At 48.0% G+C, this 27020-nt stretch overlaps 2 protein-coding genes across 7 annotated transcripts; both read right to left on the bottom strand.

Moving 5' to 3' along the window:
- Positions 1 to 61: 61 nt before the first annotated feature.
- On the bottom strand, positions 62 to 6329 carry LOC118505703 (glycerol kinase-like). Of its 4 annotated transcripts, none has more exons than XM_036041856.1 (11): positions 6156 to 6329; positions 4252 to 4408; positions 3903 to 4161; positions 3289 to 3833; positions 3051 to 3215; positions 2452 to 2543; positions 1593 to 1706; positions 1381 to 1472; positions 1104 to 1200; positions 750 to 895; positions 62 to 691 (listed from the first exon to the last, which is right to left on the bottom strand). In XM_036041856.1, the coding sequence occupies exons 2-11, from the start codon at positions 4318 to 4320 to the stop codon at positions 603 to 605; spliced, it is 1668 nt and encodes a 555-aa protein (XP_035897749.1). In that variant the 5' UTR covers positions 4321 to 4408; positions 6156 to 6329; the 3' UTR covers positions 62 to 602. The 4 variants fall into 4 exon arrangements, with proteins under 4 accessions (XP_035897749.1, XP_035897746.1, XP_035897748.1 ...); XM_036041853.1 differs by having other exon boundaries at positions 4252 to 4574; positions 6156 to 6328; XM_036041855.1 differs by lacking the exon at positions 6156 to 6329 and adding an exon at positions 4875 to 5104 and having other exon boundaries at positions 4252 to 4574.
- Positions 6330 to 6732: 403 nt separating this feature from the next.
- Positions 6733 to 26497, bottom strand: LOC118505699 (non-canonical poly(A) RNA polymerase protein Trf4-1-like). Of its 3 annotated transcripts, none has more exons than XR_004905442.1 (7): positions 22117 to 22922; positions 12234 to 12412; positions 11699 to 12145; positions 11501 to 11635; positions 10706 to 11427; positions 9691 to 10615; positions 6733 to 7522 (listed from the first exon to the last, which is right to left on the bottom strand). XR_004905442.1 is itself a non-coding variant. In XM_036041847.1 (7 exons), the coding sequence occupies exons 2-7, from the start codon at positions 22920 to 22922 to the stop codon at positions 9782 to 9784; spliced, it is 3123 nt and encodes a 1040-aa protein (XP_035897740.1). In that variant the 5' UTR covers positions 22923 to 24393; positions 26458 to 26497; the 3' UTR covers positions 6735 to 9781. The 3 variants fall into 3 exon arrangements, 2 of the variants coding, with proteins under 2 accessions (XP_035897740.1, XP_035897739.1); XM_036041847.1 differs by adding an exon at positions 26458 to 26497 and having other exon boundaries at positions 6735 to 10615; positions 22117 to 24393; XM_036041846.1 differs by adding an exon at positions 25963 to 26487 and having other exon boundaries at positions 6735 to 10615; positions 22117 to 24393.
- Positions 26498 to 27020: the final 523 nt, after the last annotated feature.

The following is a 27020-nucleotide window of genomic DNA, read 5'->3' on the forward strand; positions in this document are numbered from 1 at the left end:
CCCCCCCCCCCCCCCGGTCACAAACACAACCCTCCCTTTAATGAAAAAACACAAGCTCCCGTAACAAGCAAATCTTTCCATCTATCTTGGGAGGCAAATTGGAATTGGAACTAACCTAGACTACTGCTAGACGTCCTCGTCGTCCTCCGTGTAGTACACATCTGTATCACCAGGTAATATCGATGGATCGCGTTGTTTTCCGCACTTCCGCATTTTAAGCACAGTGTTGCCGTTGGAATATATATGGTAAAATTGGTTTGAGCGCTTCCTCTTCTTCTCCCTTCCCTCGCCTAGCTATACATTTTGTTACCGGAATTTCGCGGTACAAAAACAAGCACACGTACCGGTAAGAGGTAAAAGAGTATCGAACAAAGGATGTAAAACCTGAGCTTTTCGTACGATACTAAGCCAACATTCCAAATGGGATCGTTGATTGTTGCTCTTAGTGTGTACTAGGGGTAGCACCGTGCGCACACGCTTTGTGCTTTGTCTTTTTTGTCAGCGAATGTGTGTTCCAAAGCTACGCACTGTTAACAATTTAGCAGACTAGTTGTAGACGATATACCGGTGGTCGTATCTTTGTCGTCCGATGCAGCTCACACTCACCGCCGTTGCGAGTGGACCAACATTAGGAAAGTTGTGGCAAGGAACAGTCCCGCGGGAATCGAGGCTAGCAAGCTGTAACGTTCGTCTGGGAGGAAGAAAACAATGTGTTAGAGTATTTTTACAATCAATCCTGTACCGCTTACCCGTCATTGCTTCACTCTTCTTCGATACAGCCCAGCCCAAGCTCCGCTGGACCGCCATTTTCCACTTGGTGTACCGCGCATTCCGTTCCTCTTCGGTCGTCGTCGGGAGGAATGTTTCGTGGTGTGATTGAACACCTGTGTAACCGCTGCGGAAAAATTGCGAAAAACACCATCCCGTTTTATCTATCTCGTAAGCGGTATGCAGAAAAACACAAAACAAAACTATCGGAAAACCCAAACACTCGACTGTCGTAAAAGCGAATCGCTTATCGCCGGTGGCGAACCGGTAGTGGGAAATTAATTATTTCACCTCCGGAGCAGATAACACACACACACAAAAGCACATTCACTTACCGGATTTCCGCTTCCAGCTTGTACAAGTCTACCCCGTTCGCCTGTGCAGCGGCCATCGCGGTCCCGAGTGCGGCCGGTTCGTGCACCTCCGTTCTCACTGCCGGTTACAAACAAAGTGCCAACAGCAGTTAGTCAATCATGTCCCCAGGGTAGCACACGACGTAAAAACACCCCCCCGACAGATCACGACACCTAAACACGGGGGGGGGGGGGCGCGAGATAATACGTAACGTATTATCGCGAGCCTTCGTTCGGTTCGGCGTCTCATTCTACTTACACACAGGAATGCCGCCCAAATCTGCCTGCAGCTGCATCAGGAGACTGTTGCTCGCCATACTACCGTCCGCGTGCAGCTTGTTGAGGTTGATGCTGCATCGAAAAAAACAACAACAACAAACGTGTATCTGTGGTGTCCGCACAACATAACCGGTACCGGAATAGGTTACAGGAGGGGGGGAGGGGGCGCGGGCACTCGCTTGCCATACTTACCCGCAGTCTTTCTTCATCGCCTCGAGAATGTCCCGCGTTTGGAAGCAGACCGCCTCCAAGGCGGCCCGCACGAAGTGGTGCTTGGTAGTGAAACTGGTCAAACCACAAAATATGCTGCGAAAGAAACCCGAAATCAATTTCAAGCGAAGTAGCCATGCGATCGAGCGAGAGATGCTGATGATGTGTTAGTAAAGACATGTATGTGTGCTGGTGTACAAGCAGTCATTAAGTTGAATTAGGAAGGGCACGATGTAGTCATGTACGGAGAAGAAAAAAAAGGCCCGACTCTCGAGGGGGGGAATCACCGATCGGGGTTGATCTCGTGATTCAGTTTACGGAAGCGCGAAACGTGTCTGTCTCGCGGCGCGCGAAACGAATCAAACCTGTGCGCAACCTTCGTCATCAACATTTTAAGTAGGGAACCATTTGTAACCTTAAGCAGGAATAAAAATAGTCAACCGTAGAACGGGCGCAAACATCACGCAGTGCTATGCCAGCGCGTCGTCGAACGGACGTGCCCGAGCAGCTACGGATCAAGGTCTCGCGCGCGACCACTAAACGCTGCTCAGCTCAGCAGTCAACCATCGCCCGCGAAGAGCAAAACAACTGCACCTCCCCCGCAAGAGCCCTAACCATCTTGCGCCTTTTCCCAATCAGCACAATCTTTTGCCACTATCTTAATGGGAGGCCCGAAACCGCATTTACAACCCCGCGGGACAGCGCGCGGGTGTAATATTGATGGTTTCGCGATTGGTACTCGAGCTGGGTGTGAGAATTGCACCACGCTCTTGTCGCGTATAATCTAATACCGATGATGATAACGCGCTGAATTTATGAGCTCGCGGGCGGACACACTTACCCTCGCGCATCCTTTCGCCAGTAGGGAGCGTACAGTCCGGTGAATGCAGGTACAAAGTAAACATCGCCCGTCGATGACACGCTGCCAGCGATCTGCAATGACAAAGTCGTTATAAGAATCAAACAGCAAACAAACCCACCGGGATTCACGGTGATTCGTAACTGGGTGGAATATTCCATTAAGACCAATACTAATGTACTAATACTGTATAAGATTAAAAGGTAGATTGTGAAGGTAAAAAATGAACTCAATTTCCATCTAAAGTAATTTTTGAAGAAAACCTTCCCTAACCTACGCTTAGTATCGCTTAGTACAAGAACAGCTGTCAAACGCAAGTTTGTTGATAGATGGCGCTGTCCAATTGGCTCAGCTGGTACGTCGTAAAACATCAAAGAACCATCAATTATGGCTACAAATGACTTTACAGCTCTCTTTTGATCTTGCTGTTGCGGGCACTTTGTAATCTAATTTGCATTCTTAAGCAACCAATTCGCCGTACAAATAAGCTTTACTCAATTATCTTTATCACTCCAATGATAATGAAACCCGTCTCCAGATTCCATCCATCTCTCTTAAATGTCATTCGAAAGGCCACCTACCTGTTCGGACTCCTTGATGTCCTTGATTATTTTCAGGTTGTCTTGCAACCAGTTCATGGCCACGCCGGCTACCGCTACCGACCCTTCCAGCGCGTACACCGGCGGCGCATTCCGTCCCAGCTGGTACGCTACCGTCGTCACCAGGCCGTGTGTCGATTGGACGTACTACAACAAAACACAAATCGAATTAAAACAACCACTTGATGCCTTCACCACCCTCCGCCTTCGCATAACCTACCCTCGTGCCCGTATTGTACAGCAGAAAGCATCCCTTCCGATAAGTGTTCTTTGCCTGACCTTCCTTCAAGCAGCGCTGCCCGATAAGACTCGCCTGCTGGTTGCCGAGTATCGCACTGATCGGAATACCATCGAGCACACTGCTATCCTTCACCTTTCCGTAGATCTCGGACGAGCTGCGAATCTCCGGCAACATGTCCGGATGCACGGAGAACGTTTTCGTCAGCAGCGGATCCCAGTGCAGCGTTTCGATGTTCATTAGCAGCGTCCGGGAAGCGTTGGTAACGTCCGTCACGAATGCACCACCTTGCGGGCCACCGGTCAAGTTCCACACCAACCACGTATCGATCGTACCGGCGTAGCAACGCTTCTCCCGGCACGCCTTCCGCACTGCCACCACATTGTCCTTGAGCCAGTTTAGCTTGAGGGCGGAAAAGTAGGGTGAAATCGGTAGGCCGGATAGTGCCCGGAAGTGATTGTGGTTCTGCTCCGGCAGGCGGGCCAATACTCGATCGACCGTTTTATCCGTCCGTATATCGTTCCACACTGGAATGAGGGGTAATTTGTTTTTGCAAATCTTCTCTCGTAATACTCCATTGCAAATTCATCGCTTACCGATGGCATTGTACAAAGGCTCGCCGGTGTTTTTGTCCCACACGACAGTCGTTTCGCGCTGGTTCGTAATACCGATGGCGGCGATATCCTTAACGACATAGCCAAGCTTCTCCACCTGGTGGCACGCTTCGACCGCGCACAGCCGTACCGCTTCCAACACTTCCACGGGATTGTGCTCGGTCCAGCCGTCGCGCGGGACGATCTGCGTGATGCGTATCTGGTGCGCTGCAATCTCCTCGAATTCCGGCAGTTTGAAGATCTGGAACGAAAGCAACGAAAACGGTTACAACCAAGTTTGGCGTCCGCAGCAGACACGTGTCATACGTGCCGTGCCCCCATCCTCCCTTACCACAAACCGCGCACTGTTCGTGCCTGCATCGATCACGCCAATCAATTTGCTGCGCTCCACGGAAGCCATGCCGAATGTGCAGCCGCCGCCTCTTCTGCCTCTCTCTACCGTACTGACGCTTCGATTGCAGCTCGCTCGGTCGGTCGGTCACCTCTCACTGCAACACAGAAACTGGCTCGTTTAACTCGCCACACACAGTCGCAATTCTAGCACACGTTATTATGTATCGACCGCCACTGCTCGTCTGTACGTGCGTTGCATAATGTCACCGCGCGATTGCTGATCCACTCTGCTGCTGCACGTGTGGTTGCGCCCGAAGAACCCTGCCAACGAAGGTGTGTCGAAGAACTTATCACCGTGTCCACGTTATCATGATGATGCAGACTCGTCAGCCAGACAAATGAAATGAACGAACGCAATGCGAGACAGCTGAGTCAGCAGACTAAACTGCCGCCGCCGCTGCTCGCGAAAACGACATTCCTTCACTGTTAAAACCGGCCCCGTAATAATGGAAACAAACACATGTCTCGGTACGCCACCCACCCGCCTGCCCCGCTATCCCCCTTCCTGCCCACTTTTCGCTAAACCGGCTTGGCGCGAGATCGTTGGTGGTGTGTTATCACCTCGTCGCCGTGGGGCGATCCGATCCGGTGCACGAGAGGAGGACACTGGGTTTATGACGCTGTGCACCTTCTTTTGCTGACCATCACTGCCACTGCAGCCGCAGCCGGTCCCGTGTTGGGCGCGACAATTCCTGTGGCCACCGCAGGTTCCCGGCGCTTCGTGTTCCGGCCAATTTCCGTTCGCTACTACACACGTTGACAGTTACGGAGAGTCAGAAATGAAGGCGGAAAACAACACACACACTTCACTGACGCACGCATGTCAAGTAGCCGACGGGTGCGTGTGTTTATATGGTGCATTAAATAAAGGTTTTTTTTATATCATAATGCGAACTAAATCGAAGGCATTAGGCAGAGCATAAGGGCAAGTGCAAGAAAAGCAGCTTGAAGCTTGCCCATATTTGTTTCCATTGGGAGTTTCAATAACATTTTTGCAAGCTTCGGTTTTTCAAGGACGCTTTACAATGCAGCAGACTGTTGACGTCATGGAGGCATGTACACAAACCCAGCTGTCAAATTTACATGTGATGCGCTAACAAGGTGTTAACGAGGCAGAGTACACCTTCAAATTGGCTCTATTCCAATAATTTGAACAACCGAAAATGAAATTTCTAAATTGAATGCCTCTATGTATGATAACAGCATTAAAAAGCTCACATAGTAGAAGCGCTAGCGATCGTACACATTGCACATTGTTGTAAGCTGGGGCCTGCACAGACGTCATTCGCCGTACACAAAACCAAACCAACACACGCAAACGGTGGACGAGCCTCCAAATGCAGCATGCTGAATAGCGAATCCGGATCGTTCGTAGAGAGCAGGGAAGAAAAAAAGGAAAACCCGTCGTCGTCGGTTGACCTACTTTCATTCGGCGAATACAGCACGCACAAAAAATGCGGTGCATTTAGCCGAGCATGACATTTACCAAAAACTAAAAAAAAAAAAACAATTTTAAAACTGCCCACTGATGGCTTCTAGAACGAGTCCGCTCGCTACACGTGTTTCACAGTACCCGTGTTCGGGACAGGGAAAAAGCGCTACTCCCGCTCGGACGTGACGCCTCCGATTAGCTGGCCCATTAGCTACCCGGTGAGGGGGGGGACAGTAATTGTAATATTTTCCCGATAAGATAAGCCATGCCACCAGCAATCGGACACGCCTATCGGCTATTGCTTCTGAAACTGAAGGTGATCGGGCAAAGTACACTTTTGGGCGACCGGATGCAAACGGCAACACGAACGGGCAGCACTGTTTCGTATGGTGGTTTAAATATTTACATACCGAAAGCTAATCAAAAGAACGCACCCGCCGGGCCGATTGTGCCCCGGCTTACCCGTCGCGTCTCGGAAAGCACTCGGAACAGCAGGGAGAATCGTAATCTGCGTATGATATGCGTTCCGCCGACACACGACCGATCGACCGACCTCCACAAACCGAAAACCGCACTGAACGACCGACACACGACAACTGAGCACTAATCGAAGATTGGTCGGTTTGGTTTGGTCACCGTAAAACCCCGGTGCCTAATCTTACGGCACGGCCTTGCCACACAACATTCCCTACGTACGGTTTGGTTTCGAGCTGTGATAAAAAGTGATTTGGGCGTACGTACCGGCCCAAAAATCATCCGTCAAGACCCCATCACTCGCGGAAGGGATTTGACGTCATTGCCAAAGTTCAAGTTTCCCCGCGGACTTTACTACTATCTCGAGCGCGTGCGAAACGACGAGACGACGACCGTAGCAATATATATATATTTGCTCGCAAATCCCGAATCGTACTGGATCTTTCTTTCCCTCCCTGTAGTAGTGGCTAATGCAAGCGCGCACGAAAGCGCATTAAAAGGCACACTCCAGGATATTCCTTTCCGGTTTGGCATTTTGTGTGCCATAACGGGGGTGATCTTTTTTTGTTTAAATCGTCGGTTTTTTTTGCATTTATTTACGTCACTTTCTGTTTCGGTTCCGGTATATATGTACACACGGCTTACGGCGTCTAGGTATTACTTTACAGATATAAATTATACAGGTGCATCTTTGTACTCAAAATGACTGGTTTCTGTTGTGTTGTTTGCAGGTGTTTTTTCGCCCCTATTTTCATTCATTACTGTCTCGTTCCCCACTCACTGCCCTGATTAGAAGAGGGTCTTTAGTGTGTGTGTGTGTCTTAAAGTAAGTATTGTTGTTGTTGTTGTTGGGGCGGTCTTATTGCTTTGCTCGGCTCTAGTGGGTGGTGGTATCGATTTAAATGTTTCCTTTGTTTTTTTGAGTGATTTCTGGTTTGATTATCTCTCTCTACATGAGCGAAGAAGAATCTTGCGATCGGTTTACACACACACACACACACACACATTACTAGCTACGCAAACGCATTTGTTAGAAATATTACAACAAAACGGGATCATTTTTCGTTTGGCAACACCACGCAACTGGAGGGGGGTGGCATCTTAGCTTAACACTTAACAACGGCTGCTTAAGGAAAGAAAGTCGCTTGCTAATGAGGATATAGAGGCATTGTACCGCTTATATACTACTTTTGTTTTCTATTCAAAATCGGGCATGTGGTGTTGACTGGAGCACGGAGGACGACACATCATGTGTTATTGATTTTCCTACACTAAAAACCGTGAGTGTGTGTGTGTGTGTGTGAGTGTTCGCTTCTAGAGATCGTAGCAATCGGGCTTTTTGATTAACACAGATTCTGTTTATCTATCTGATCCCTCTTTGCTCGATGCTTTCCCTTTCAACCCCCATACGCTTCTCTCTAAGTATCATAAATGCACTTTGCCAGGATAGTAAATCGCTAACATTGCTCTTGTTTTCCGAATAAAATTCCCTCCTCCCAAACCCACATCGTTAATGGCAGTTGAGTCGTGATCAGGTGTGGGGCTGCACGCTTGTTTGGTGAGCCGGATTCCCCAACCAGAAAAGAGAGAGAGTGTGCCGGCGGTGTCTGTCTGTTTTACGTATTGATTGATTTTGTCTGAATTGCTGCTATATGACGCGATTTCATCTTCTTTCTAAAACTACGCACGCAAACTATGTGTTTAGGCAGATTTGGAGTGTATTTTCGTTACTATTGTTTTTTGCTTTGTCCGCACACACACACACACACATAACGTACCGTGGACTGGGGAAGCACAAAATTTGAGCCAACGAAAGAGAAACAATGCACGACTTTTATGTACAGAAGCAAAGAGCGCAGCAGCACACGGGAAGGTTCAACCGATCGGTAAACTATACGACGCTTAACGGTAAGCCTTTTGTAGTAAGCCATTCATAAGGCAAGGTGGTGTGCGACCAGTGAACCAAACGTTTGATGTAGCTATCTGAGAATATGATTTGCTGTGTCCTCCTAGCCGGTAGTAGACAAACCGAAGTAATAGTATTTTGCATGCGCTGGTAGTAGAGTTTACATTCTGTCGCAGTAATAGTAGGTTTTTAACCGAGCAAGCCGCCCCTCTACCCGTGAGCCGGGTGGCGAAAGAAATCTGCCGTGAAGAATATTTTCAATATTTACATTGTACAACACGCATACAAAACAGTCTGGAGGAAAAGAAACGTTCTATCGCTCTCTCTCTCTCTCTCTTACAGCGGGCAAATAATTTATCCACTCACTCGCCTACACTAACTCCTGTCATCGGACACATTATGCTATCCGGATGTTCGCTTCTGTTTGCGTCTCGCATGCTTAACACACAGTTCTCTCACTTCTACAACAATCCAATAACAAAGTCACACAGCACACATACAAAAACTAGTGTTTCGAGCCCTAACATTGCAAACCCCTTTCGCCATTATCAGCCGCAAACAAAACAACCGTGGCCACTTACACTGTTCGCCTTTTCGTTACTACTTATACCCCTATATTGTGTAGTGTGTAGCTCCGTGTTTTTATTTATTTTATTTTGTTTGCTAATACAACGGACGCTTCTTTTTTTTCATACGGAGTTTGGAAGTGTTCTGGATATGGTTCCAGAAGAAGAAGAAAAAAACAAACAGAGACAATACATCCTCTAAAAACACAAAAAATGTTAACAAAACAAAAATCTAACCTCAAACTCATAGAAAAAAATAAACAGTTGAGACAAGCGAGAACGAACAAGTTAGTGACTTAAAAGAGGAAAAGTAGTGGTAGATTCGATAGAGGCCAAGAGAAAGCCATCCAAGAGCTGCGTTAAAGTAGGTAAACCTGATCGGGTCTGTGAGTTGTATGGGAACGTGTAAACGATCATAACAGCAGCAGGCAAAGAAGGATCCGGAAAACACGCCAGCCAGCCAGCCAGAGTCATAGGATTCCCAGGTTGCACCTTGGGAGGAGAAAACGCCAAAGCTAAAGCTATCAGCAGCACACGGAACAGCCGAGAGAAACGCGGGGCTTGGATAATATGTACAGCCGAATGTAATGGCAGCAAATAATAAGTAAACGTCGGTAATTAATATACGCTTAAACGTAGGTAATGTGTAGCTTGTGGCTAGTGAGTGTGAATGTAAAGAGTTGCGGCGCGGTTCTAATCTCTTTCCCCCGAATACGTTCCCTGTACGTCGTCGGTTGCGACGTACACCCGACCTCGTACGTTGCTTCCGTTCCGTTCTTCGTTATACTACTACGCTAGTACGACTACTTCTGCTACCCCTTCTACTACCCTTGTTTTGCCTTTCCCACGCATCACATTCTGTGTATCGAGTGGCTCAATACGCCGCTGCCTAGCGCGACACCACTGGGTGTGCATTTTCTCCCCCAATTATTAGCCAGCCATCCACTATCCTTTTCGAATTTCACTTTCAATTCAACCGGAAGCTAATAGTAGTGTGGCTGTGTGTGTGTGTGTGTGTGTGTGTGCATATTGTTTAGTAGTGATAGTAGCGGAACCTTTGCAGGTAGGCCGCCCCTACCACGGATGGCTATCATCGGCTGTCCAAGGTGGCCGCCGTCGTCGCCGTGCTACCACCGTTGCCACCGCTGGCTGCTCCCGGCCCACCGGCAGCCGTCATTGCCAGCCCAAAGCTAATTGGTCCCGTCGTGACCGCCATCGGACCACTGCCACCACCACCACCACCACCGCCACCAACACTCTTCTTCTCTCCCGGCGACACAGTCTTTTTGCGTTTGGAGGAGTTTGTACCACTGTGGGAGGATTTTTTGTTGCTGCTGCTGCTGCTGCTGCTGCTGCTGCTAGAGGAATTAACGCCTGCCGCGCTTGACACAACCGCACTGTTTGGTCCTCCACTGCCGGGGGCCATTATCACCACATTGCTGCCGGCGAGCGCATTCGACGGTAGCAGTGGCAGTCCACCGACAACAACGGTTGCCGCCGTAGCGGCTTTCGGGCTGCCCGCACGATGATGGAGGTGGTGTTGGTGGTGGTGATGGTAGTGCAGATTGTTTTCGTCATTCACAACCATGCCGGCGACTAGGTGGCTATTGCTACTGCTATTACTATTATTGCTTACATCGGCGGAAGGGTACGCGGCCGGGGACGTGTTGGTGGGCATTTTGAGCATGCTCGAGGCTGACCGTCGGTTTTTGCTGTTGTGACGAATCAGTCCGCCGTTCTGCTGCTGCTGCTGCTGCTGTTGCGGCTGCACATTATAGGCAGCATTGCTATTGCCATTGACCATACCGTTGCCGGTCGATGGGATCCGCTCGGTGCTGTTGCGACCGTACAGGGTCTTGTTGCCGCCGCTAACAATTTGCTGCTGGTGCTGATTCGGTGACGGCACGATGCGACGATTGTTCATCTACCGAGAGGTAAAACAACATTGGGATCGTGCATCTTTCCGCAAATGCTTTATTATCGTATTGCGCGTTGCTGGCCGCTTGTTACTTACGTTGCTGTAGCTGAGCACCGGCCCATCGACGACGATACTGCCGTTTGGGTCCGTCGACATTTGCTGCTGCTGCTGCTGCTGCTGGTGCTGATGGTGCGTCATGTTAAGCATATTGTTCTCCTCTATGAGCAGATCGTGCGGATGGGGCGCGGTCGAGAGCATCATGATCGTGCCGGCCGGCGGACCCCCGTTCAGCTCGTGCAGCTCGATCGGTGGCGAACGGGTCGTTAGGCCGGCGGCGGACGATGACGGCGAAATATCACGGGCCGTCGTCGTCGGCGTGCTGTTGCAGTGAAAGTCCCCACTGGCGCCTCCGCCATCGCTGTCCATACTTTCCTCGGACAGTTCCACACTGGACGAGCTCGGTCGCCTTCGGATGATATGGCGCGGATACTGCTGGTGAATGTGATGAATGACGGCCGGCTGCTGAGGTATGTGACGCGGTGCTGCTGCCGTTTGCTGCGGTTGAAGCGGTAGGTAATGGTCGCCCAGCAGAACCGTCGTCGTGGTAAGCGGCTGCTGTAAGCTCGGTTGCCGGGTCAGCTTTTCCTCGAACGTGTCCTTTATCCACTTGCGGTACTCAATCACTTCGTCCGTTACGCGTATTATTCGGCCCAATATGCTTTGTCGGTTACAATCGTTTAGATTTTTGTCCAACGGCAGGACGGCTTGCACCAGCACTATGTACGCGTACTCGAACGCTTGCTTGACGTGTAGCGCACCTGTAACAGAGGAACCGGGAGTGCATTAGTGAATGAGCACTTAAGGTGGTGTAGAGTGCGCATCGAGACCCACCATAGGAAGAACGACCAATATCGTTGCCTGGCGTTAGTGGGTCCTCTATACACAGCAAGCTCGGTCGGTGGCCATCTATCATTTCGCGCTGCAGCTCTTCTTTCGGTATGTATCGTCCCGATTTCACGCTAATACCTGCGCAATGCAATGCAAATTAATACAAAACCACAACCAAAGCAAACCAATCCCCCGACCTACCAATCTTCATGTAGTTAAACTTGCGACCGTAAAGCTCGAAGAACTCGATCAACAGTACGCCCAGATTGGAGCACGCGTTCGGCTTTTGGTGATGCTGTTGCAGGAAGCTAATGCACATCAGTATCAGCGAGTAGGAGGAAATGCCACCGGTAAACACCTCGTTCAGGTCGCGCTGCAGCAGGAACTGCTTCAACACGAGCACCAGCTTCTCCAGCACCGGATAGTCGCGCTTGAAGCCCTTGATCAGCTTCGCCGACTGTACGCCGGACTCCATGTTGAAGGAAATGTCCACCTTGATTTGCGTCTGCCGATCGGTCAGCTTCACTATCGGCACCGACGCCTTGTCGAGCACGCGGACGGAATTGGGCTCGGCGATGCCTTGATTGATCAGTTCCATCTCGAGCGTGCGTAGTGGCAAGTTAACCCATTGGCCGATTACAACCAGGTCTGCAGCGGCACAGGGGGGAGGAGGATAGAACAGTGTTGTCCGTTAGTAATGCGTACAACCGGAAGGACAACCATCGACGCCACTTACCGATATCGCTCGTTGGTAGGTAGAGCCCCGTTCGGAATGAACCGAACATTTCCACCCTTGCCGAGGGCCAGAGATTCAGCACGATCTGTTCTATCCGGCCCACCACCTTCACTCGGAGGGCATGCTCGGTCGGAGTGGCGATCATGTGCGCGTAAAACTGTTCTATCTCTTGGTGTAAGCTGTAGAGGGGGATGAAAGAAAGAAAGAGAAAGACTTTCATTAGTATAGGTAACGTGGTAAAAAAGTACGTAAAATTCCGTACGCCTACAATACAGATTCGTAGCAAGTGGAGTGAGAGAAGCTTCTCTCACATCTGCATAATATCTCACCAGACGACCTTGAAAAGAAAATTCCCCAAACTGTTCTGCGTTACGTCTCAAGTTCGTACACAACACAAACACAACCCTCGGCTTGATAAACGACCGGATGATGATGATGATGATGATCGCATTGTGGCACCCGTTACCGCATATGTACAGTGTTGGATAAAACAAGTGCACACCATTCATCGAAAGAGCGACCCTATGGTCGAATTGTATGCCCTTACTATGGAATTACGTACCGGTTTCTTTGGATTTGTGAATGTTAGCACATTTCAAATTCGCTTCTTTTCTCAAAGCAATAGTTTTTTTTTTCTTATCGCTTAAACTTACGGATAATTTTAAAAGGATAATTGTAACGACTAAATGCATTGGAAAGCATTATTTTAAACTATTTTACACGTATTTTACATATTGTGTCAAAGCAAAAATGAACGATACATACAAACTATTTCATGAAATTCAATGAAAAATATTGAAAAACAGGAATGTAATAGCTTGATGAACTTTTCTAAATTCCTAAATTCTAAATTCTTCGCCGTTCGGACCCGTTCATTTCCGCTAGTTTAATGTAAAGATCACCACTAAACTCTGAAAAACTAGTCTTGTGTATCGATAGTGTTCGATGTTGGTATTGTACTACACATTTTTTCGTCAATTACGGTTTATTAATCGTTTGTTCGTATAAAAATGCCGACGAAATGTTTTCTAATGGTAACGAACTAACCGGTCAGTTCATTACACCAAATGCTTCATACAGGAGCAATCAAAAATCCATGTATATCGGCACGTGATTCCATGGCAACGGCATGTGATTCGGTCGTCATGTCGCGCATTCGATGGCGTGGGCATGCAAATCGAAGCAAGCAGCTTGTGAATCGAAGCAAACGGTGATCGATTCGACTGTAACTGTAAACAGGTGTAAGTCAATGAGACGTCCACGTTGTAGGAAAAATCTATTGGAGGAACTCCCTGATCACTCTCTCTCCTTCTCTCTTTCTCTCTTCTTGGCCTAACCGATCTCTTATCAGATCATGCCTGCCATTTCCTGCTTACTAGTTGGATAGTCAGTTCTCACTACAAAAGGAACGGGTCCGGATGGGATTTGAACCCCGATCCTGCCGTAAGAAGACCCCCGCGCCGTTGTCGCCTCACCAGTTGCGCTTGTTTTGTCCGCTACTGTACATTTGCAGCAGAGCACGACTTTTAAACCAAACCAGCACATCTCTCTCTCTCGCTGTCTGTCCGCTGAGAAGGTGGGATGACGACGTCGTGCGCAAAAAAAGAATCAGTTTGTTCCCATTATTGTAACACTGTGCTGCCGTAACACGTGGTGTGGGTCGATGTTTAAACGGCAGATGATTCATAAACAAATGAATTTCAACCGACACCGCCGAGCGAACCGGGCGTTCCCGGGGTTGTGTACGTACGAAAAACATGGAAGGAAGACGACTCCGATCGGGGCCACCTGTTTCTGTGAAAACCGGGAGATATTCAGAAACCAGCGTTTGCTAGAAATTTATAGATAAACTGCCGGTCGAACAATTATTATATCGGAGTCGCTGCATTCCGTTGAAAAATTAAGCGCAATTTGGGAGCTTATCGTTACAAATGATTTTTGCTTAATCTCAGCTCCACCATCCGTCTACTGACCGATTAATAAGTAAAATACTGCCCCCGAAGTACCTGAGTGCAAAATAAAAATAACCCACCGAGCGATAAGGCCGCCACCGTACCTTTACTTTACTGACCCGAGAGGCGAATTTTCCCAAACTTAACCGAACATCATCAACACAGTCAGTGATGTGTTTGGCGCTGGAACCACCTGTTGTAATTAATTGTGCACGAATCTGCGGATAAACGATAGTGTAATCTAACCCCCCATGTAGTTAATTCATCGCCGAATCGTTTCCAATCGCCAACGCCGGGCTGGTAATCTACACAATATCTTGCGTACATAATGAATCTATCTAATTCAAACGAAAAAGGGATGGATGGAACGAAGGCTTTTTCCCCCCCTATTCCCTCGTTCGATACGTTTTCCATTTTCTTTACTCAATTTTCCAATTTCCAACTCTTCTCGATTGATTATTATTGTACCGCCGTGAGCAACCTAACACACACATCCTCATCGTGCGCAGGCAGGGGAAGCATTCGTGTTAATGAAATACGAAAGAAACGATTTTCATTATACATCCCTAGCAGGGAAAAAAAAGCACAAGCTGATACAGTAAAGCAATAGTCCCACCAAAAGCAAGATAAAATCACACCTCTTCAGTTGATGTGTTTTTTGGCTCCACCAGGAAAGAAGAAAGGAAAAGAACCGTGGAGAAAGCATGAGCTACTCGTAAGAAAAGACAAAAATGAAAACGTTTTACGGCAAGCTCTTCTTCCCTAAACTGCGAACCACTTGCCGGTTGTTCGTTCCTTTCACCTGTGTTTCTGCTACTCAACTCACCCAAACCCCATGCGATCGTGGGGAACGAACGTGTAATAGTTTTGGGGCGAAGCAAACTAAGTTAATAAGGTACGGAGAGTACGTGGTGATGATGATGGTGAACCCTTATGCACACACACACGCACAATAAAGTGCAAGCGATGCACCAAAACGCTCCAATGATTAGAGACGGTGTTGTGTTGCAACTGCAACAACGCCGGTGTGTGTGCTGCCGGCATGTGCGTTCCCACCGGCCAGGTTTCTGGGAAAAGAGACGCACGAAATACGCGGAACGAACAGACGTCGTTCCGGTGGTGGGGTGGTGAAAGGGCGCGCATCGTTGACTAGCCGACCGTTGGACGAATTATACGACGACGAACGCTTGTTGCCTGCCTGCTACCCTTCTGCAGTTCCATTCGGGGTTCGTGTGCACTGCCGCTTTCATTGATATCGCCCACTGTTTAGTTGGGTGCAAATTTCTTCAACCTTTCGTTGCCCAATTATCATGCACACAATTAGCAGCCCCGTGATGGTTGGTGCCGAGGGTTTCCGAGGTGAGGAAAGGGAACGAAAAGACAGGAAAATAGGAATATAAGTGATCCGACAGCTTAACCAACTGAACATCCTGATGATCGGATTCATATCAGAGGGATTACATCGGTACTTGGTCACGGTCTAGGCGGACGTATCAACGCCATCACTGCTCCAACTCATTTTGGGTCCAAAAAAACTTTTAACCTAGGTCGTCCTAGGTGGCATTCTCATGACATGATCAGTCCACAGTCCTGAGATCATCAGGGACAGCTCGTAGAGCCTATATTAATTATGATTCTTCCACATCCAAGATGGCCTCAACGCTCCACAGAACCAGCTTACCCGTCAGAAAAGATATTTTGAGTGAAGACGTTTTGGCCTAATTTTTGATCCAAGACAAATAAAGTTTAAAAGTTGCGATCAGCTATCTTATACATCTATTCTGCGTAAATCAATGTTTGTTAGCAGGGTCGCTGGTGGTACCACCATCAGAGTTAGGGTTTCTTCCCGTTCTCTCCAACCTGAGGTTATGTACCGCCTGATCGTTCTTTTGGTAAGCTTCCACTATCTAGGGTGAACCTCATACCGATGATGGGGCTTCATCTTCTTCCTTGGCACTATAAAACCTCGAGAGGTCTCGGCCTGCCATTTCTGGCTTTCTGTGACTTAATTTTACCCGTAGTAAAGTAGTCTGCCTTACGTACGGGGAGGCGGTCTGGATGGAATTTGAACCACGGCCCTGGGATGATGGCTATGTCAACAGAAAATTCCAGGATCTGGACAGATTTTAAGAAGCTCATCTCCAACATGTCCTTGGAGAGTGGAGTTGTCCATCCACCCCGTCACCTGACATGTGTTTTACCCTGGCTTTATTGTCATATGCAGCTTTAAACTCAATGAAGAGATGGTAGGAAAGTGTTTGCTATCTTTTCTGCGTCGATTTGTCGCAGTAGTGACGATCATAATGAATATCGTTAGTCGAAAACGATGATCAGCGACAACTGTTTTCAACTCAAGGGAAGCAGCAGTAGAAGGTTCGACGAGTGGATCTTTGCTTGAACAGCTGTTTTATGTTTTTTTTTCAATCGAATCAAATCTTGTCGTGTTTAAAAAAAGGCAAACTATCCACAATTATAAAGCCTATACAGCTCAGATGATAGATAAGCGAAGAATGTCGGTAAAGCAACATGACATGTTGCTTCGAATCTGACATCCTAATCAGACACAATAGACAAAAGAAGTTCTTCCCCGTCACGTCACAACAGTGAGGAATGCGTGTACGACAAATATAAGGTGCAGTGAGCCCGTAACAACGCTCTAACAAGATCATGACGATCGTTTGCAATCGTCCAACCCGTTCGCCACCCGCCATTTAGACAAATGACACGGGAATAAAAATGAAAGTAGCAACAACTGTGCAAAAACAAAATGGACCATCACCCACACAATGTACTCCTGTAACACCGTGCGATATGGGCGCCGGGGGTGGGGGGGGGAGGGTGGTTGCAAACACAACTGGACAAATAGACAGACACACGAATGTATCCATCCTCTCTGGCACGAACTTGCCTAACCCCCTTCGCTCCTAACGAACGCTTCCAGCGCGTGATGGCTGTGTGCGAAAAAAAAGCTACAGTTCGTTAGCAGGTTGTTGTCTTACGTCTGTTTCCTGGACCACAACAAGGCTTCCCTTTGACGTACATGGTTCGTGCGCGCGATGATGGTTGGATTTTTTGGGCACCGTACGCTTCCTCCTTTTACCCCTGGGCTTCTGGTAACCCCCCCCCCACACGGACACAACAGCTGTTTGTTGCAGAAGTGTACGGTGCATTGCAGCAACTCATCTGCGTGACACTAGAGCTGCGATGCGAGAGGTGCGCGTCCAAGGTGCTATTTATCATTGACGCAACCGAGTGGCAACGCCTTTATATGCGCTCCTCGGTATATTGTCTCGCTAATGCTTACTATCTGCATTAATCGAGAAGTGGTGGGAAAGTTTCGATCAGCGGATGCGATCAATCATCTGCATCCCGTATCGCAGGCCCAATAGTTTATGTTTACGGGCGTGTTTAGCCTACAAGAAAAAGAAAACCAAACACCCCTTAACGTGTGTCAGATGCATCCGCATGACGGATGCCACTATTTGCCACCGGTAAACACGAGGCGGGTCCGGGGCGGTCCGGTGGCCGAGGCGACAGCGGCGCCGGTCTTCACACGGCAGGGCCGGGGTTCAAATCCCATCCAGACCGCCTCCCCGTACGAAAGGCTGACTACTTTTCTACGGGTAAAATCAAGTCATAGAAAGCCAGAAATGGCAGGCCGAGACCTCTCGAGGTTGTAGTGCCACAGAAGAAGAAGAAACACGAGGCATTTTTAATCACTGTCCCCCAGTCATTATTAGTACACGCGTACAGGCGAACGAGTAGCCATCACACGTCGTTGATATTGGTTGGACCCATTCAACAAAGCAGCAGCCCCCCTCAGCATCACACATCGATACACTACCGCGTGACGTCACAATGTCATCCGGATTGTTTCTCCTCCTCTCCATCACCATACGATCAGTCTGTGCTCTCGCCGCCATACTTCGCGCACAAACGTAAGCGTATCGTTTCCGGTTCATCAACATGACAAGGACGGAACTGTCGAGCAGCAGCAGTTTTGCTGTTGTGTTGCTATTCTGTCACCCTCATCAACATCACCCAGAGGTAATCGTGCAACCGAACTGGTCCAAACTCTGAGCGACGCACTTTTTTTTCGAACCCAAAAAATGTCGAAAGAAGAATCGGTCTGAACGAATTATTGGGAACGCTCTGCTGTAGAGTATGCGATCGTGTCGCGTGTTTCATTGTAACAAGAACAGTCAATTTAAAATGTATTTTTCAATGCCCCTTGTTGTAGTGCTTCGCGTCTTTTCGGTGCATTAAGCAGCTCACTCACTTGACACCAAGATTTGATGTACGGACGCCGGAGACGGAGAGGTTTACCGAAAGTCCGTGCGCGCTACACCGATTCGCCCTGATTTGTCTAACGTTTCATAGCTCGTTTTGCGAAAAAATAATAGTTATCTTGAGCTATTTGACACTTTATACGGTGGCAGTATTACATTACATTAGGACGAGAGTTTTGTATGCGGCTGCTAAGGCTGCTGCCATAAGGAACAAATTGGTAATATCTCATCGCCATATCTAGCGATATCCTGCGATAACACGTTGGTGATATTTGCTTGCTCCATTATGTGACATTTTCTCTCATTCCTTGATGCCGACAGCCGCAACACGGGGCTGAAGGTTAGCGTCTGTACCACGCGACTTTTTCCTGAAGCCGTCTACACGATATCCTTGAAATGGTGACAGTGACGCCACACAAGAGGACATTTTTCAATAGTTTGCTTGGTGCTCTCGGTGCACAGAACTTTCCATTGCTTAAAACTGTACTACTCAAAGATGTTTGTGTTACAAAACCGAAGCAAATGTTCAACAATCTTATCAGTTTCTCACCCCAAAACCATGGCCGCTCTCTGAAATCTCTGCCCATTTTTCCAGCACACTAGCCGCAGTAAACTAAAGTAAGGCAACACTATAAGGTCAACATTAGCTACCGCATGCTAATGATAAGAGTGCACACACGCCTATGATGTGGACACGATGCTATCGCCGTCCACCACGAGGTGTAGTGCGCTTTCGTAAACGGCTCGCGATTCCGGACCCGGATTGTCAACCGGGCATCGTATTGCGGGTGTGTTGGCTCTGCCACCTCTTCCTACCCTCCATCCCTCCAACAACGAATGGGCAAGATTGTGCCCGGAAACGCAGCAACCCCAAAACGGAAGGTGCTAAAATAACGAACGAAATCACAGCAATTGCTTATGCAGAATCAATAACAACCGAACCTTCACTTCCATTTTCACCCCAACAGGAAAAATCCTACCAACCACCACCATCAATGCCAGCAAAAAAAAAAAGAAGAAGCACGAAAGCACAGTGGAACTAGAGCACACAGGGAATGTGCGTTATTACCGGGCTGGTCGTCAGCTCACCTCTTTTGCCGGCAGCGCGAACAGGTTGTAAAAGCAGAGGTCGCCGCCGAACCGTTCCGGCTGATTATAGAATCGCGCAAAATAATCCGCGTGCGCGCACACGGCGTGCCGTAGGTAATCTTGTTTCGCGGCGGCTCGCGGTCGTGGTTGCTGCCGGTCTTCTCTTACGTTTGCGTACGTCGGATGGTAGCACGGGCAGGCAGGCGGCTCGCGCAGCACGAGACAAAATCAACCAACGTCAAGAAGATTGGGGTAGCAACAGGAAATACTATGTAATGCGCTGACCGGGGTACGGCACCCGAACTGTGTGAATGAAACCCACCCTCCTCATGGTCGTTTTTGTGCGCTTTCTTTGAGCGAGAGATGTGTAGATAGTCGACTGAGCGATTTTTTTCTTTTCTGTTAAATATAGCTGCGAAATGTGTTAGTGATCTTCGGGAAGAACACCGACAAGTTTGCGACCTATATTTCTTCTTGGACGCCACAAAACTTCAGTCATTTCTTGCCCTCTTGACTTGCTTGTTGCAGCACGGTCTGGACAGGATTTGATACCCAGGCCGGGTCAATTTTTACTACACTACAAGCTATTAGAGTTGATTTGAAGTGCCAAAGCATAGGAAGAATATTGTTCCAATTCTGTGCAGAAAATAGACTACATCATCTTTGATGACAATCGTAGCTTCAGTCACATGTAGAGAGGGAAAACGGCCAGATAACCACACCACAGTTATCAGTGCGCGTCGTGGTAGATACAGAAGACGACGATGGGCCTATAGCATCGAATCCATTACCTGGTGTCTCTTTCGCACTCGCGTTGGTGCGCTTATTACACCACACCATGCAAAATGGTATAATAACAATCAGCGGTGTTTGTTCTTATCACGGCACCCGGTCCACCATTGGTACACGATCGAGAATCAAAACAGAATGCGCACTCCGCCCTAAGGTGGCGTACGGGACCTGGTTCCAGTTTAGTAGCACCGGCTGGCCGCGGCCTGAAGTGCAAATCATCCACATCCTTTCAAAATTTCCTTACTGCGTCACAGCTACCCACCCCCAAGCGTTTGGTGGCGAAGTGGGTGGGTGGCTTCGGTTGTTGGTTTTTAGATTCCGTTTTGTACACCCATTTTGCTGATAATCGTTTATCAATGATTGTGTAGTGGACGAGTATTGATAATTTCTTCTCGTATGATTCATATCAAAACATCCTGTGGCGAAAACAACTCACTCAGATGATGATCAAAACGTGTCATTCATCGACTCTACTTGCAAAATTGAGAAGATCCGATCCTAGCTGGATTCTCACGAAGCCGTTTACATTTAATTTTTAAGACATTTTAAACGTTACTCGATTGACATTCGCAATCTCTGGAAGGTCTCGGTCTGACATTTAGTCTGGAGCGACGCTGACGTTTGGCTCTCCATGCCAACCGGCAGAGCCGCCTCCGATTGAATTTGGGACCTGTGACTCGACTATCTGTTGCACACTATCGTGGTCGTATTAGCAACGATCAGCTTTTGCTGTCAACTGTCAATCGCTCCACCTGTTCGCTCCTTTCGCTGACTAATGCTAGGCAAAAATTACCTTACTGCTTGAACTGAACTCATCACACAACTCCATAAAACAAGCTGCCACATTCCAACTGCACCATAAAACGTTCGGCTATCATGTATGGTGTGTGTGTGTGTGTGTGTGTGTGTGTGTGTGTGTGTGTGTGTGGAAGGTGGTGCAGCAAAGTATTCTGCATTTCTGTTTGATTTTCCTAGCCCGGGACTCAGGTTACACAGCGGGCAGGCTGTGATGCTGCCGAGATGCTAATGCGGGATACAGAAACAGAGCGAAAAATAAAACATAAGACCTGCATCGCTTATGTAGCGAAGGCGAAGGTCATCGAGTTCCCCTTTTGTTTGTCTTTCTGGTTTCCTTTCGCGCCAGCGTGCAGTCGATCTTGTTCGCTCTCCCGACCTCGCCGACGTTCTGGAATATGCGTCGTTGTTGGTTGAACAATCAACGTCCGAAAACTGCGTCGTTTGTTTGGGTGTTTTGATGGTTCTATCCGCGCGCGCGTTGCTACTACTACTTACAGTATTCACGGGGTGGATGTGTTAGACACGTCCTGCCATCCACCACACATTGATCGACGACGTTACCGCAGAACTCTTACATTGTCCCTTTAGAGATTTTTTTTCGGAAGTAAAGGGACAAGGGACAAACCAACAATAAAATAAAAAAAACTCAATCATAAAAGGCCACATTTTGCAAAGCATGAAAAACCCACCAAATTGACCACTGTGTGTACATCGCACACACGGTCAGGAACGTTAAACAAAAGATAAGATAAAGGTAACGTAATATGTTAGCCCCCTTAAAAAGCCACCCAACCCCTCGCTCGCCGATCATAAGTCCTCGCTATTACTGTTTCCATCTTATTCTTCTTTTCCATTGGCGCTACAACCTTGGTGTTGGGGTTGGCTGATTTCCGATCTGATACCGATTACCAATGTTTCTCTAAAAAGAAAAGTAAAACAATCCTTCCCATATTCAAAACTCACCCAATGATTCCTCGGCCATACTTAAAGTTTGGCGGCCGCCAGGGACATCCACCGTACACACCGATCAGCCGCGTATGCTGCTTGTTCATGTTGAATGTGCTGGCCTTATTGTCCGTCATCATGCTGCCCAGTTTCTTGCGCACCGGGTTATAGTTCTTCTCGCTACTCGCTATACCGGTTCCGGTTCCGCATCCACCTTTTCCGACCATGTTGTTGTTGTTGTTGTTGGTGCAGCCGTTACCGCCGCCCGTCGTCAGCTCTCCGCCGTTCGTCGTGCCGCCACCGTTGCTGTTGTTGCAATTGCTGTTTGAATTATTGTTGGTTCCTCCGTTCCCATTGCCCGGGGTGGTGGTGACGTTGTTGCTGTTTCCGTTTAGTATACTACTGTTGACCAGTGCCGCAGCGTTGCCACCGGTACCGCTGAAGATGGTCGGTTTGTCGTTGGAACCGTTGTTGTTGTTGTTGCCGCTACTATTCTTCCCCGTCGATTCGATTGCGGGTGACGGTTGCTGCTGCTGCTGATGATGATTGCCGACACCGTTGTTGTTGTTGTTGTTGTTGTTGTTCCCACTGTTGGAATTATTAAACGGCAGTTCGTGTTGCTTTTGATCGCCGAGGGCACTCAGCGTACCACCGCTGCGGGATACCGCCGGACCCTTCAACGCTTCCTGTCCATTATTGCTACCGGGACCGTAGTTAGCGTGCAGCGAACCGTACAGATCGGAGTTCGTGTCCCAAATGTTCATCCAGACTAGCTTCGACGGACCGTCTTGTTCCTCCTGATACCAAGCCACAGCACGGTCCATCTCGTGTGTGCAACGATACACTACTACGCGGGACTAACGCTTTGACGCTTATGCAGCGTTGTACTTAACACTTCTAAACACTTTTCTAGTTCGATTCTAACACACTAACTGCTTACACATCTAAAACCGACCGATTCCGTAATGTAAACAAGATTCGGAGAACAATCGGTCTAACCTACGCACTGACACGAACACACTCATACACGAGTAAAGGTAATGTGTAGTGTAGCTATGGTAATCCAATGAGCGCCCGTCGTAAATATATGTTTGCGCCGTCACGATTTTATCCACTAATATTTTTTTTCTTCACTTTTTTTTTCTTGCTTACTATACTTATGCGCGATTTACACAACTATGTGTTAAACGAATGGGTTGGGAACAAATATTATGCTCGCTTATCACATGATTTAAATATTTCCAATACACGGCGATGCTTATGTACTACTGCTACCACTAGGGAAGAGCCACTAAAATGGAATCAAAGTTCTCTTGTTTTCGTAACTGTCACTTTCGTCACCTTTATCCACTGTACGCCCATTAAAAAACAAACCTGACATACACGCCAGAATGCAATATCACACACTCTCCAAGGGCGGGTTGGTTCTACCGCCTTCGATTTGGTTTTTTGTTCGCTCTGATTCGTCGCAGTAGCCCCCGTACAGTCCCCGCGACACAACACACGTTTATGATCTTACTATTTTATCTCAGCGAAGGAGAGATCACGTTTTTAATCATGTACAAACACACACTGCGCAACTAATTCCGAACGATCGTCGCACTGGGTCGACAATGCAAGGTCGATGAAGGGTTTTTGGGTTCGACTACTGCTGTTGCTGCTTGTGTCCGTGTGTTTGTTGCGGTGGTGGTGGTGGGATGATGGGTAGTCGTTGGTTGGGTATGGCAGTATAAACAGTGTTGTTTAATCTCGATCCACACGTATAACAAGGGAGCTCTCTCCCGGACAGTGCGTAAGTTTTGCGACTACGTTTACGCACACAACCCGTGACCACGGCGTCAAAGGAGAAACAGCAGCACCATCTCCTTTCGGGTGCGACGGCACACTAAGAGGCGCTTCGTGGACGATAACACCCGCTTACTACCGCACGACGCACGACACAGGTGGCGCTGCGTGTGTGCGTGCTTATGCGCACCGATCCGAGCGGTGGTTTTGCTATGATCAGCCGACGAATGTGCCTCGTCGCCTTGGTAGTAGTTGTGGTGGTCGATTTTTCGAAGGGACACTACCTGCTATATGCTCACGCGTGGCACAAACTTTCAGGGTCGTGCGTCTCCTTCACACGGCGTTTACTACACAAGTCCTTTCGGGACTGGGTGTTGCTGCTACCACCCGGTTTAGCTTCTTCGGTCGCGATCAGTTGCAGGCGCACTCTTAACCTTCCGCCAACCGGCGCACCACCCTGTAGTAGACGAATTTCCTCCGTCCGAAATGGCAATCGATATCTCGCTGGGGCTGGGGAAGTGGAAAAGAAAAGATGGCAAACATGAAACGCGTTACTTAGAACCTCCCCACGGCTTCTGGGCCATGGCATGGAAAAAAAGTGAATGGTCGGATAAAGATTCTTGATTCCGTGCACACAGAGTGTGGTGCACAGCCTACTGTTGCTGTTGCCGGCATGATTTTCGGTCGTTAGGTTACTTAATGTGGGGTACACACCACACTTCAGCGGTTCTGTTGCTGAGCGATCCGTGACAAACAGGTTCTACCATTCGCTCAATGCCAACTACTCTACACCTTTTGGTGTGTTATTTTGTGCATCGATTCTTCCCCTTCCATTGTCGGTCGATTGAAGCTGCGAAATGGAATCTTCCAAAGCCGCATATTCCACCATTCCAATTTATGTGAAAAATATTAACGTAATTTAATAATTATTAATATGACTTGAAACAAACCGTACACGTGCTTACGCATGATAAAAAATTGTGCAAGGAAAGGTGGTTTCTTTTATTGATAACATTTAACAACATCCTAATCGCCCTATCTCTGTCGCCCTCTACACTCGGTCTGTTGTGTGCTCACGATTACATGCTTAGGGCAGCATAGCTTAGGCACCGTTTAGACACGTCAGATCAGAGAGCATTCCTAAATAAAGAAAAAAGCAGTAATGGATTTCTGTTGCTATTTCTCAGTTGCATTATACCGCCCAGAGACACCGCCAAAACATTAAAGATTTCTGATTTAGATCATTGTGGCCTCCAGGTGCTTTTACGTGAAAAATGTATAAATATTATGATATTTTTATAATAAAATTTCAATTGGTAAAGAATATTCTACCCGCAGCATCCAAATGTGCAACCATTTTTCTCCGCACCAGCGGAAACAAGACCAACACACTTGCAGCTCCGACACGTGCTCGCACCAACAAACCCACTACTACTACGACAACTGCATCCCCATATTATTCCACTAGCCGTACTACTTGGGTACGTGTCTAGACATCGCTTTAGCTTTCCCGTGCACCAGACAGAGAGATCGACCGTCGCCTGGAAGCGATAGTGCTCTCTCCCTTCCACATTACGCAGCATCGATCTTGATCATGAGAAGCGCTGCGAATGCATTTCTGAATCTTCGGGTGCTGTGGCTCTCGAAACAATAAAATCTACGCCAACTTTGACACTTGGCAACCGGAATTTTTTGAACGCGCCCTTGCTGCTCCCGTCGTCATGTTTCATTGCGTTCACCCACTGCTGTTGCTGCTTCTTCTTCGCAGTGCTGCTCCTGCGCTTACCACCCCTGCCTCACCACCACACTGCACGTCTTCCCTGCTACAAGAGGGTGTTCCGCAGTGAAATGAAACGCCAGAAAAAACCACACACACGTTTAATTAATCCACAACATTCGGGGCGGCGATTAATTCTTCCTTCTTTCATTCCTCTTCCCTTGCACTGTGTCCCATCGCTCCACAAACCGCAGCGCACAAAGAGACGAAGTTAGCATAATCGGACGATGGAGATAGAACAAACCCGCACACTGACTGAACTAGCGACAAAAAAGGAATACAATTGCGAAAAATTTTCTCACCTCCTCCGTCTTCTTCTGCTTCTCCTCCTGCTTCCTTTTACACCAGAGTTCGCGAAATCACTTTTCCCGCAACCCCCCGTTACACACACACACACCGTACACGCACTAATCGGACAATTCTCTGTGATTGTCTAATGTTAGAATATCAGGTGGTAAAAGAAGGAGCGAAGGGGTGAACAAAAGTGCTCCGCCACCGTTCCCGACCACCACAACACACACTTCTCTTCCTGTTACCCCGGCCTCTGCGTTGTGCCTGTGTGTGACACGGCTCGCTTTTCCTTCTAAAAATCCTTCCCCCTGTCCGAGAACGCTCGGGTATCCGCTGCCGTGGGTTTTTGGCCGCTGTAGCCACTGTAACACACCCAGCCGGAATACAGCCAACACTATGGTCTGTCAACAGCACCGATAATGGTTATCACCGCGAGCCCCAACAGCACGATGCGTTTCTGTTACTATTTTATCACAAATTTGGTACTCTACTTCACGAAATTTTACCATGCGACCAATAGAAGGCGAAATGTATGATGGCAGCAGCAGCACCAGTAGCAGCAGGCACTTTCCTGCTGCGGCGAGAATTCGCCGAAAGGGCCAAGGTTGCTATAGAAAGGGAAGATGTTTGAAGGGCAGGGCTCGCAAACGGGGTGGTTTTTTTATTATTGTTATTTTTCCATGTGTTTAGCCAGCGGATGAATATCATCTGATCTGGGCTAGTAAAAAATATTATTAAAACTGATTTTCTGATTTTCAACTGATATCAATAGCGCACGCCCATTCAAAGCGTAGATAGCATAGATTGTAATGTAGAAATAAGTGGTTCAAAACATGAGGAAAAGAGATACTGAGACTGATTAGTTTGTTGGTCAAAACCGCAAGGATACAATGGTATGCGCAATATTTGAGTCTCATCTACCATAAGGTCCAGTGAACTAGTAGTCTCTTGGAGATCGGTCCTATTCATGGGTAAAGGCATACAGCCCAGGAAATAATATCCTGAAAACGTATTGTCAATCCCATTAATACAATTTGTTCAAACTTGAGCGACACGTGAATAAAAAAAT

Source organism: Anopheles stephensi, chromosome 2, assembly GCF_013141755.1.
Source record: "Anopheles stephensi strain Indian chromosome 2, UCI_ANSTEP_V1.0, whole genome shotgun sequence".
NCBI classification, from domain to species: Eukaryota; Metazoa; Arthropoda; class Insecta; order Diptera; family Culicidae; genus Anopheles; species Anopheles stephensi.

Coding starts and splice junctions, on each gene's coding strand:
- LOC118505703 (XM_036041856.1), bottom strand. CDS start 4,320: ATGGCTTCCGTGGAGCGCAGCAAATTGATTGGCGTGATCGATGCAGGC. Junction 1,473..1,592: donor GCGATGAAGAAAGACTGCGG/GTAAGTATGGCA, acceptor TTTTCGATGCAG/CATCAACCTCAACAAGCTGC. Junction 692..749: donor GAAGAGTGAAGCAATGACGG/GTAAGCGGTACA, acceptor TCTTCCTCCCAG/ACGAACGTTACAGCTTGCTA.
- LOC118505699 (XM_036041847.1), bottom strand. CDS start 22,922: ATGGACCGTGCTGTGGCTTGGTATCAGGAGGAACAAGACGGTCCGTCG. Junction 12,413..22,116: donor TATGGCCGAGGAATCATTGG/GTGAGTTTTGAA, acceptor CCCCCTCTACAG/CTTACACCAAGAGATAGAAC. Junction 11,428..11,500: donor TATTGGTCGTTCTTCCTATG/GTGGGTCTCGAT, acceptor CCTCTGTTACAG/GTGCGCTACACGTCAAGCAA.